The 12,513-nt window shown below is 38.0% G+C and overlaps 2 protein-coding genes across 2 annotated transcripts in view; one reads left to right on the forward strand and one right to left on the reverse strand.

The window, feature by feature from the left end:
• Positions 1-857, forward strand: part of LOC126481978 (tripartite motif-containing protein 45) — a 165,869-nt gene extending 165,012 nt beyond the window's left edge. The window contains exons 10-11 of the mRNA XM_050105942.1: positions 99-222; positions 484-857. Of these exons, the coding sequence (XP_049961899.1) occupies positions 99-222; positions 484-614 (255 nt within the window). The 3' untranslated portion in view covers positions 615-857. The remainder of the gene's footprint in view (positions 1-98; positions 223-483) is intronic.
• A 3-nt stretch (positions 858-860) lies between these two features.
• LOC126480832 (calcium load-activated calcium channel) overlaps positions 861-12,513 on the reverse strand; it is a 28,700-nt gene continuing 17,047 nt past the window's right edge. Inside the window, exon 5 of the mRNA XM_050104175.1 lies at positions 861-1,366. Coding sequence (XP_049960132.1) covers positions 1,274-1,366 — 93 coding nt within the window. The 3' untranslated portion in view covers positions 861-1,273. The remainder of the gene's footprint in view (positions 1,367-12,513) is intronic.

The following is a 12,513-nucleotide window of genomic DNA, read 5'->3' on the forward strand; positions in this document are numbered from 1 at the left end:
CTGCCTTAACACCTCACATGTACACTGTCATATTTTGTAAACAAAGACGGTGTCTGAAAATGCCGCCTTTATAAATGCAACTTGCATATCTTTTACAGGGAAGTCCTTTCCTGGTCTGTGTGAGGACACTGCGTCCTCACCATGGGACATTTCATTGCTGCAGCTTTTGTTCCAGTAACGGGAGCAAAACTGCTACATGTGGATGTGGTGGGAAAATGCCAGGTAATAGAATATCTAACAAAAGGCTTTATATAGGGAAGATAAGGCACAAACATTTTCTTTAACCTATACATCTTGTATTCTCAAACAATATAACACTTCCTTTCATTATTTTTCTTTTAAAATTAAGTTTCCATGCAAACTGTACATGTATATACAATGCATCAATGTATAAGAACCAATGTGAAACTGAAGTTGGCACTGTACAATAAGGACCCACAAATAACAGACATCATCATTACTTAATTTTGTTTATGTCACCAGGTGGCTACCAGGGTTGCGGCCATGGCCATGCTGGACATCCTGGTCGCCGGCATTGGTCTTGCTGTGGGAACATTCTTGAAAATTCCGAGTGTGGACGTACAAATTCTGCTCTGTACCAATTCACTCTGTGACTGGACATTACTTACATTTATATGTGGAATTTACTGGGTGCGAGATAAACACAAGCACCACTAGAAGCATGCATTAAATGAAATGACGTGCAGTAACAACTCAGATAATTTATTATTGGAGGATAAAAACAAATAAATTTTAAAAACAATTATAGGAAAGTCCAGTGACAAAATATAGCATAGGAACAACTTCATCACACACAAATCACAGCCCCTTATAATGGAACATTTTCCCAAATAAATGTGTTCAACAATTATTATTTTTATTGTACTTCTAGGAAATAAATACATTCAGCTCCTACACCAGCCTCTTCCACAATTAAATTACTTCTTAAGTGCATAAAAAAATCTCAAACGTCAGTTACTGAATTTTTAGTCGCACTCTCAAATCAAAAACTGAATAAATAAAAGAATATATATATATATAGACACACACACACACACACACACACACACACACACACACACACACACACAGAGAGAGAGAGAGAGAGAGAGAGAAAGAGAGAGAGAGAGAGAGAGAGAGAGAGAGAGAGAGGAAGGGGGAGGGGGGGGGGTTTCCCCTATTTGTCCAACAACCATCCAGTAGCCTCCTGCTTAAAGTGTCCACATCTACTTACTCCAAAAAAAAAAATTTTAAAATGGTTAAGTCCAGAAAACTATTTGAACTGTTGAGGTGGTGGTCCAAAGAGGCCACCACTTTGCTTGCTTGCTGTTCTAGAAGGTGCAAACCCAAGCAGCTTCTGGATGTTCTGGAAGTGACAAAAAATTATATAATTGAAATGTCTTCTTTAAAAGGAAACACAAAGGAACATTCAGCACAACAAACCAAACAGGAAAAAAAATCATATATGTGCAGAATCAATGCAGAGTATATACAGGATATATACTTATGTTTTTCATACATAACATGCTAACTACAGGAGTGTCAAAACCAATGCAAACCCATGATTTTATGTAAAGATTGAGCTTTCGAAAACTTTTAATGTCGTTTTAAGTAGATACAGTAGTTCTGACTTATAAAGGAAGGAAAATTAGATTTTTGAACATCCTATTGGTTATGAAATCAGTACAGACAGAAGCTTGGATGGAGGAAGAAACAGGTCACGTCCACTTGAAAGGAACCCACACCAGCGATTTTATTAAACCACATAGAGCCTAAATCTGGATCATCAGACAAGAATTTAAAATCCAGTCTTCCCAAATGTGAGCCATTGTCTTAACCACTGCATTACCTAGCTCAGTGATACAAATCAATCTCAGCAGTTAGGCTTCTAATGGTTATCACATTTTCAACCCAACTAGGCATCCAATGTGCTATTTTGGGTGCATATTTTCACATTACAGTCCTGTTTTTTTAAGTTCTTTACATATTTGAGACATCAAAATAAAACACCTGTTTTCTGTAGTGAGAAAAGTACATACTGGAAGAGCAACTGAATGAAAGTATCTTAAATATCTTTTACGCTAATGAGTAACCTGTAGATAAAGCAGTACAGCATGGGCAAATATAACAATGGCAACATGTTAAGACAGCAATGAAGGATTAATTATGACAAGATCAGAATATGTTTTTGATACTGAAGTTTGATTATATTCCATCTTAGTCATTTCTGGCCTACTCCTTGTTAAGAGTGCATGTAATAGTGTTCACACTACACAAACTGTTTATCTTACTGACAGTGGCTCCCAATAGTTGTTTGAAGTGTTAGTACTGATGCAGAAGTGCCACACAACCTGACATAAATAACATGTCACACTTGTACCTCCTATTAAACTTTTCAGTTTTTGCGTCATAAGCATGTATCTACCAGTATACTACTTACTTACATGAATGGCAAAATCTGACAAGTATAGAAAACTAGGCAAGTGCCAGTAAACATCAAAATGGAAAAAAAAAATCCCGAAAGATAATCTTGGCAAAATCCAAACGCAATGTTTATCTTTGCGCATCACAGCAGTTCATTTCAAATCATATTATAACTAGGCTATGGGTAAACATGGCTGCTATAATGGAACTACTTGGTTGCTGAAAATATGGTTCAACGCAATCCATTGCCAGAGTTACACAGATTATTGTAGAAGAAAATGATTAACATGCAGGATTGCATAGACAATTTTTAAACATTCATTCAAATGACAAGTACTGTTACATCTCATTTCAAATTCTGTCATAAAGTTAACAAAAGTAAGAAATAAAAATTAGCAGAAAATGTTGCAGGGTTGTATTGCACTGATAGCACATTGAGCAATCATTAATTAAAATTGAGCTGTCACTGTAAATTTCCACAAACCACATGCCATATAATATTTGACAAATCTGCAAAGTAGGGGTAACACAACGGCATGACCTATGAATGGTGGACGACTGGGGTATTACAGAACAAGAGTGGTAATTAATAGGGTTACTCTCAAATGTTTCTGGGTTTTTCAAGATTGATTCTGATTAGAGTATTTCCAAGAAAAAAAGTTAGTACTGGCCTGCAATGTGTGTTATACAACTTTTGTTTTTCTTACCATTTGTCAGACTAAGATGGAAATGAGCTGTCAATATTATTATTTCCCCATGATGACTCAAAAGTATGAGTAAACACACTGGAAAGTCTGCAGTCGGCTTTCAGCAAGTCTACGCCTTCCAAAGAACAGTTTGTCACTGATTTAGTTCAGCACAAGGAAACCATTATTGAAGATGAAAGGCAAACATGACAGGTCGCAAAAGCCAATACCAAAGAACGTGAACCTTGTCAGCTACCAGGCTGCGTGAAAGCTGAATGCCCCCCGAAGCTAATGGACCTCAATGGCAGTGTCGCCCAAGCGCTCCACTCGTCTAGTGAGTGCACCACCATTTCGCCACATGAATACACCGGACAACAGTGCCCCTCGCGGGCAGCATAAATATCGATGTACCTCGACCACTCAGTTAGTCATGTACTTCATCTGATAGCGTTTGTTACTATCTTCACCATATTACTGACTACTCGTCAATGACTTCACTTTGCTATTGGTTTTCCTCTTTGGTCCTGATTTCAATTGTGGTTTGTACTTGACCTGTTAACAGTGTTGTGTCAAAAGTTCACTGCACTTTGTTGTTGCATAGATTGTATTGACTTGCTCTTGGTGTGTCAGGTCTGCCGTTCTGTCAGCCCTGTTGCTCAACGCCAGCATGGGTTTGAGTCCCGTGCGTAGTCGATCTCCTCCCCTTGCGTCATCATCGTTTCTCTCCTGTTTTTCTGAAGTCAGCTATTCGCAGATATAGCACTTGAGCCTGGACAGTAATTGAAGAGGATCTCCGCTGCATTTAACAGCAAATTAAGTGCTCTCTTGGGATTGGGTCCTACCTCGACATCTACATGGATACTCTGCAAATCACACTTAAGTGGCTGGCAGAGGGTTCATCGAACCACCTTCACAATAATTCTCTATTATTCCAATCCCGAAAAGCACATGGAAAAAATGAACACGTATATCTTTCTGTGCAAGCTCTGATTTTCTTTATTTTATTATGATGATCACTTCTCTCAACGTTGGTCAGTGTCAACACAATACTTTTGCATTTGGAGGAGAAAGTCAGTGATTGAAATTTCGTGAGCCGCAACGAAAAATGCCTTCATTTTAATTACGTCCTGTCTCATGTCAGTGACATTCTCCCCCCTATTCCGCGATAATACAAAATGTGCTCAATGCACTCAATTAATCCTACCTGGTAAAGATCCCACACAGTACAGCAGTACTCTACAAGAGGATGGGCAAGCATAGTGTAGGCAGTCTCTTTAGTAGATTGTTACATTTTCTAAGTGTCCTGCCAATAAAACGCAGTCTTCGGTTTGCCTTCCCCACAACATTTTCGATGCATTCTTACCAATTTAAGTTGTTCATAATAATAATTCCTTGGTATTTCGTTGAATTTACAGCCTTTAGATTTGACTCATTTATCGTGTAACTGTAGTTTTATTGATCCCTTTTAGCACTCGTGTGGATGACCTCATAGTTTTCATTATTTAGGGTCAATTGCCAATTTTTGCACCATACAGATATCTTTTCTAAATAGTTTTGCAATTTGTTTTGATCTTCTGATGACTTTACTAGATGGTAAACAACCTAATATGGCTGCTCAGATTGTCTTCTAAATTGTTTATATAGTAAGGAACATAGAGGGCCTACAACACTATCTTGGGGAACAGGAGAAATCAATTTTGTTTTACTCAATGACTGTCTGTCAATTGCTACAAACTGTGACCTCTCTGACAGGAACAGAAATCCAGTCACGTAATTGAGACAATATTCCATAAGCGCACAACTGCAATACAAGCCGCTTGTGCGGTACAGCGACAAAGCCTATTGGAAATCTGGAAACCTAGAAATCAACTGTCAATAGCACTCAACACTTTGTGTGTAAAAGAGCTAACTGGGTTTCACAAGAATGATGTTTTCTAAATTTGTGTTGAGCATGTATCAATAGACCATTCTCTTTGAGGTAATTCATAATGTTCGAGCTCGAAATACGTTATGTTGATGTTAATGATATGGGCCTGTAATTTACCTTTCTTGAATACTGGTGTGACCTGTGCAACTTTCTAGTCTTTGGCACAGATCTTTCGTTGGAGGGTTGTATATGATAGTTAAGCATGGAGCTATTGCACCAGCATACTCTGAAGGGAAACTTATTGGTATACAGTCTAGACCACAAGACTTGCTTTTATAAAGTGATTTAAGTTGCTTCACTCCTCCGAGGATACCTGTTTCTAAGTTACTCATGTTGGCAGCTGTTCTTGATTCACGAGTGATTTAGAGATAAGGACAGGAAAATTCTGTGAACAATTACGCGAAATTGGCAATGTTGAGCAAAATAATGTTAAATTTGCAATTTCATGATGTATTGTGAAATTTTTAATTCTGCTGTATGCAAATGTTATAAATCTGAGGACAGTAGTTCACTATTATCAATAATTGATAGTAACTGAATGTTAAAACTGCATTTTGACTTCTAATCCTCTCAAGACTGAGGATTGTGTATATCTTAAATTGAAACTTCCTGGCAGATTAAAACTGTGTGCCCGACCGAAACTCGAACTCGGGACCTTTGCCTTTCGCGGGCAAGTGCTCTACCAACTGATCTACCCAAACATGACTCACGCCCCGTCCTCACAGCTTTACTTCAGCCAGTACCTTGTCTCCTACGTTCCAAATTTTTAATCTGCCAATTAATTGGGAAAATTGCAGTTTTGTTAGTGGTGAGCATGACAAGACATCCTTATACTGAGTTTGGCTGAAAATGATACCAAATGTGGCAATAAAAAGACAGGATTTGGCAAAAACTACACCACATTTGGCAATCAAATAACAACAAATTTGGCAAAAGTGTTAACTAATTTGCAAAAATAAATGATTCTAACAAAAATAGCACCAATTTTGTCAAAAGAAAACATTGTATTTGGCCACAAAATAAAACGATTTTTTTTTGAGAAAATTCAGGTTAAATATTTCTGAAGTTGTTGGATACTGCATCTTTAAACACTTGGACAGAGAAGTTTCCACATTGAATTCTGTCAGTGAATGCTATGCATATGCAGTTCCTATCAAAAGCAGTATTTAATATCATAAATTGTTATGAAACAAAGCTGAAACATGGCTATTCTCAGAAGAAATTCTCCCAGCAAACCACAACATTGAGTGTGTGTGCACACAGAGATGGTGTGCAGGATCTCTCTGAATACCTCTACAAGTGTATAAAAATCAAATACGGATGGGATGCTGCTTCATAATTACAATGAACCAGTTCACAGCATGGTGAAAACTAAATCTCTTGAGTAATCTCGCATCTACACTCTTCCTCATCTATCCTATAGCTCTGATCTAACTGTGTTGTTCTTTCTTGTTCCCACAGCAGTAAAAACCACCTGTAAATGTCAATTTGAATCTCCTGCAGCAGCCAAGGCTGTGAAAATAGTGACATCATATTGTTACATAACTTAAACAATGGAAAATCCATGATGGAATGTAACAACATTATAAAAAGAAAGTTGCTACTCACCATATAGCGGCGATGGGAGATGCTAAGTCGTAGAAAGGCACAACAAAAAGACTGTCAACAAATAAGTTTTTGGACAGCAAGGCCTTCATCAAAAATAGACAACACACACACACCACTGCAGTCTCTGGCAACTGAAGCCACACCGAGTGTGTGTGGCTTCAGTTGCCAGAGACTGCAGTCATGTGTGAGAGTGTGTTTGCATGTGTGTGTGTGTGTGTGTGTGTGTGTGTGTGTGTGTGTGTGTGTGTGTCGCCTTTTTGACAAAGACCCTGCTGGCCGAAAGATTATTTGTTGACAGTCTTTTTGTTGGGCCTATTTGAGACTCAGCACCTCCACTATATGGTGAGTAGCAACTTTCCTTTTCATAATATTGTCACATAAGCAGTGTATACAAAGCAGCGGATACAAATAAAACCATTCGTTATAAAACAGAAGTGGCACCAAGTAATTGCTACCATTCAGGAATGCTTGCTTTTAAGCTATCAGAAACGTCCAGCTATCACTTAAGTAGGTTAGGTTGAAGACTGTGAACAATAATTTAAGAAACACTAGTCTGACACCATTCATAGACAATTTCTGTGAAAATTCACACAACAAAGTCAGGGACGGGTACATTTTCTACTTATCACCATTGAAGAAGCAATACACACAATTGCATTTTCTAATTTTCTGGATTCCAATAAGCTGACATACTTGATTCACTGCACCTGATATTACCTAAGTAACATTGAATTTTGAATTCTTTACAATTAAAATGCATCTCAAGAATACCACATACAAGATCTGTTCAAAAAAATCCGGAACTTTGTCCACAAAATTTTTCTACATTTACCTTTTACTTATAGTGCATAGTCTCCTTCAAAATACTCTCCTCCACAATTGATACATTGCTCTCAATACCGTTTCCATTTCCAGAAGCAGTCTTAGTATGCCTCTTGCCAGATTGCGTGAAGCCCTGTCTGCACTACTATTGCATATCTTCACCATTTCAATGGGGTTGTCAACGTTGGAAATAAAGTCCACAGGGGCCATCTCTGGAGAACACGGAGGATGAGGCAGCACTGTGATTTTTTTTCAAGCGATAGTCTTGCACCAACAACCAACAGGGATGAATCTGCGGGTGCGTTATTGCGATGCGAGAGTCATGAATTGTCTCACCACATTTCAGGCCATTTCCTTCTCACGTATTCTCTCAGATGTCGCAACATGTCCCGATAGTACCATTAGTAACAGTTTGTTACTGTGGCATGAATTCGTGATGTACTAATCCTTCTAAGTCAAAGAAAACTATCAACATGACTTTGACATTTGACTTGAACTGACAAGCTTTTTTTTTTTGCTCTTGGAGAATCTTTCATGACCCATTGTGAAGACTGAACCTTGGTCTCAACATCATAACTGTAGACCCACGTCTCATCACCAGTTATGATTCTCTTAAGGAACATCTTGTTCTCGTTTGTGTGATCCAAAAGCTCTTCACAGATTACAAAGCGAAGCTGTGAGCTGTCGGACGAACTTGGCGGTAACACGATGCATTCCAAGATGCCGTGTCAGGATTCCAGGACATGAACCTACTGAAATGTTACATTCTTCTGCAATCTCTCAGAGACCGTCAGTCCTCAATTGGTATGCACAATTTCATTGACGTTTCTGACATGAGCATTGTCGGTAGATGATGAAGGGCATTCTGAACGAGGGTTACCTTTAACTTCTGTCCGGCCATTTTCAAACTGAGTGAACCACTTGTACCACTGAGTATGCCTTAAGCACTCACCACTGTAGGCTACCTGAATCATTTGATGTGCCTCTGTAAAGGTTTCACACAAAATTTAGTACAGACACATTGCTCCTCTAACTCTGCCATTTCGAAATTCACAAACTGTGCAACACAACACACTACTTAATATAGCATTTTACAATAACTGACAGATATACAACAATGAAACTTCCAGCAGTAGCATATGAAATGCTGTTGCACATGTCAAACGAATTTCGCCCCAACACTCCACTGGCGCAAAATTACAAATGTTATGAAATTTTTTGAACAGACCTCATACATCAAACAAGGTAAAATGAAGATGTTCATTCCCCAATACTGTAGAAGAATGAAAGAACACATAACTACAGCTGGAAGCTCTGTGAGGATGTTTGTAAGCAATGCTGTTGTCTAGAGTACAGTTGCATAACCCAGAAGGCTGAAGTAAAATTCAGGAAAGCCTGCAGGTGATCAACAATTGATGCAATGGCTGACAGCTATCAATCACTCTAAAATCTTCCATACACTACATACATGTGAACAACAATTTCTTTCTCAGTAAAATGATCATCTTATGTACCATTTCTTCAACAACAATATGTCCTACTTTTCATGACTTCTGAAAGTGAACAACATGTGTACAAATCCCATAGGATGCAGAAATGAACGCAGCAAACAATTGCAGCTGCAATCAATTGTAACACTGATGCCTTGTATGATATATTTCAGACTAAAATGAGCTGTTGCCATAAAGTACGTATTGAATTTGTGACAAAATCATTTTGGCTAAGTTATTACAATAATGTAAAATCTGAGCAGGACATAAGGAATAGAATACCCAAGATAACCACTCTCTGTACGGAGGCATTATTGAACAGTGAACAGACTCTCGCAAGATACTGAGAATTGTAATCTAGTTTACAGACACTCAAAGCCATAATATTATGTCACTCATAAAACAGCTCCTTGCAAAGAATAATCATGCCTTCAGGAAAAGTAACTCACGTTACAGCTTGACAATATTATGAAAAGAATAGACAGTTGCTACTCACCACATAGCAGAGTTGCTGAGTTGCACTATGAGCACAATAAAAAGATGTCAAACAAAGCTTTCAGCCAAACAGCCTTCATCAGAATTAAACACACACACAAATACAAATACAACTCACACACATATGACCACAGTCTCATGCTGCCAAGGCCTGGTGTGTGTGTGTGTGTGTGTGTGTGTGTGTGTGTCTAATTCTGATGAAGGTCTGTTTAGCCGAAAGCTTCGTTTCACAGTCTTTTTGTTATGCCACTCTGAATCTCCACTATATCGTGAATAGCAACTATCCAACTATCCTTGTCATTATATTGTCATTATTCCATCCTGGATTTTCCACTGTTTTATTTTCTTTCATGTTAATGCTTTATTAACATAAAATATCTGGACAACAGTAAACACAGAAGACCAGGCAGACTCAGCATGTCTACATTTTTGACTGGTGTTTGAAACTGTACCACACTACCTCTAATTACAACAGATTCACAAATATCCAACTGTTTCAATGAATTTTGACTAACAGAATCAAGAATGTTGCATAGAGCAGCAAATGTTCAACACAAACACAAGCAACAAGTGTTGCTCCAAAGAAGTTTAATAAGACCACTAATGTTCCCTACACAAGCGAACAATTTATCAGATATGGTCACTCAACTGGAAAATACCAATGTTAGACAATCACATGGAAATATACAAAAAAAATTGACAAAACCTTCAATTCATGTACAGAATGGAAAAATAACCTTATAGTACTATATCACAACATTAGTGTTAAATATTTTGAGCCTATAATATTTAAATATCTAGGGATAATACTACAACATGATATTAAATGAGACAAACATGTGAAATAAGTAGTAGATGTGGTGATTTACGATTTAGGTTTTATTTGGGGATATGTGTGCTACATCTGTAAGGAAATCACACACTATATGCTAGTGCAACCAATTCCAGATGACTATGCCAGTGTTTGTTGTTCTAATCCAGCAGGCATGGCAACAGGGAATTTTCAAGGATTTGCTGCTATAATCTTAACAAACAAGTACAGCCCCTATGAAGGTGTAAATGGTGATTACCTGAATGGACATCTTTAAAAGACAAGACATCACAGAACCACTATCCAAGGAAGACTATAGCAATTCTACTATATCCATAATATAACTCTTTAAATTAAGGCTGAGAGAGATTAGATCACATAATGTGGCAGATAGACAAATTTTCCCCTAACTTCAAACAGAATATCAGTAAATTTAGCATAATGTGCCTTCCTCCCAAGGACTTGTGGAGTAGAGATGTAGATATATTATCAGAGCCAGTTTAAAGTCTCAAACTGTTTTCTATTCACAGAGTATCAAAGGAAGAAACGAAATACAGAGAGAAGTCAGGCAACACTTCAGTAATTATAGAAATAGCGGAGACTGAAAAGGATGGAGCATGTTCCTGTGGAATGTTTCTTAAGTGTTTCAGGGAAATTGTATGAAACCCATACCTGAACCAGGAATTAAGCCTGTACAAACTGAGTTCAGAATCCAAACAAAAAGGTTTGGGGTTAAATCCTAACCAATCAGATTTTTTCTGTCACTTCTAGAACAACTATTTTGCTGAGTTTCAGTACGGCATTTTCTTTCTGGAATTCATCTCCCTATGAATGTAGTCAGACACTGGTAATACTTCTATTTCCCACAGAGTGTGAAAGTATGAACTGGAGGTATAAGAGGAGACAAGAAGCAAGATTACAGCCTCACTGAATTGGTAGAATGCATAATTCCCTTGATGCTTATGAGAAATTTGTCTTTCAGCAATAGGCTCTCAGTTAGTGTCACAGAGTGGTAGAGCACAATAGTACAATAAGCACAATTGGTTTACATAAGTTATTTTTCTGTATGCTGGAAATTTACACACTGCAAAATAGCAAAGTGACTTAAATTTAATAAAAAAAAAAAATCAGCAACATCATACTATATCATTATTCACGGTACAAGAGTGTCACAGATAAAACAAAAACATTTTTCTTCTTTTCTGCATATTCTACCAGTGTTTCATTTAGTATGGTCTATGGCATAAAAGGAGCTGTTCACAGAAATGACTTCCTGTTAGATTTAAAATGTCCTTTGTGACTATCAACCGCACAAACGGATTACAGGTAAAAACATACACTGGTATGCAACACTTAAGGATGTGTCACTTGCAAGGAACATACCTTGACAAAGTTAACACCCTACATAGAAAAAACTGCTACGGTATAGTACAGAAGGTAACTGAAAGAAATATGCAATAAGATGAATAGAAATGATACTTTTATTCAAAGACAATAATTACACTTAAGTCACAGTGATTTACAATGGTCCTCTGGACAATACAAATGGTGGGATAAGGTTCTTCATAGGGCGCGCGATCACCACAGATGGCAATGCATGCTTTGCAACAAGCCTCTATGCAGGTCACAAGGCTGGTAAGGTGTTCTTGTGGTGGTGTGTTCATTCCTCCACCAGCATAGTTGACAACTACTGGATGGTCACTGGAGCATGTGGACACGGATGCGCTGCAATAAGTCTCCCCAATGCATCCCACAAGTGTGCGATGTAATTTAAGTTGGCGGAACAGACAGGCCAGTTCATTTACTAATGTCCTCTCATTTCAAGAGCTCCTCCACCTGTGCTGTACGATGCAGTCGCCCGATGTTACTCATAAAACTGAATGCAGAGCCAAATGCACCACTGAAAAGATGCATGTGGGGAAGCAGTTACAGTGTCACAACAACATCGACCAGCAAGTGTACCATGTTCAAAGATTTGGAAGTCAGTAGGCCCATGCAACACTGTGCATCCCTACAAAATAACACCTAGACCACCAAAAGATCATGTCTGACAATGTTCCTGGGTTAACTACGTGTTCCCCCTCTTGCTATTTGAGGCCTCATCAAGAATCATTACTCACAAGGAGACCACACGGCAACTGGACCTTTGTGATTTTTTTATATTTATGGTAAGTGAAGTCCAAAATTCTCAAGTTTCTGTTTCCCAAAGCAGTTTGATGCAACTCTCAAAAATTCTAAATAAAATTGGCT

The sequence above is a fragment of the Schistocerca serialis genome, chromosome 5, assembly GCF_023864345.2.
Source record: "Schistocerca serialis cubense isolate TAMUIC-IGC-003099 chromosome 5, iqSchSeri2.2, whole genome shotgun sequence".
Classification (NCBI taxonomy): domain Eukaryota; kingdom Metazoa; phylum Arthropoda; class Insecta; order Orthoptera; family Acrididae; genus Schistocerca; species Schistocerca serialis.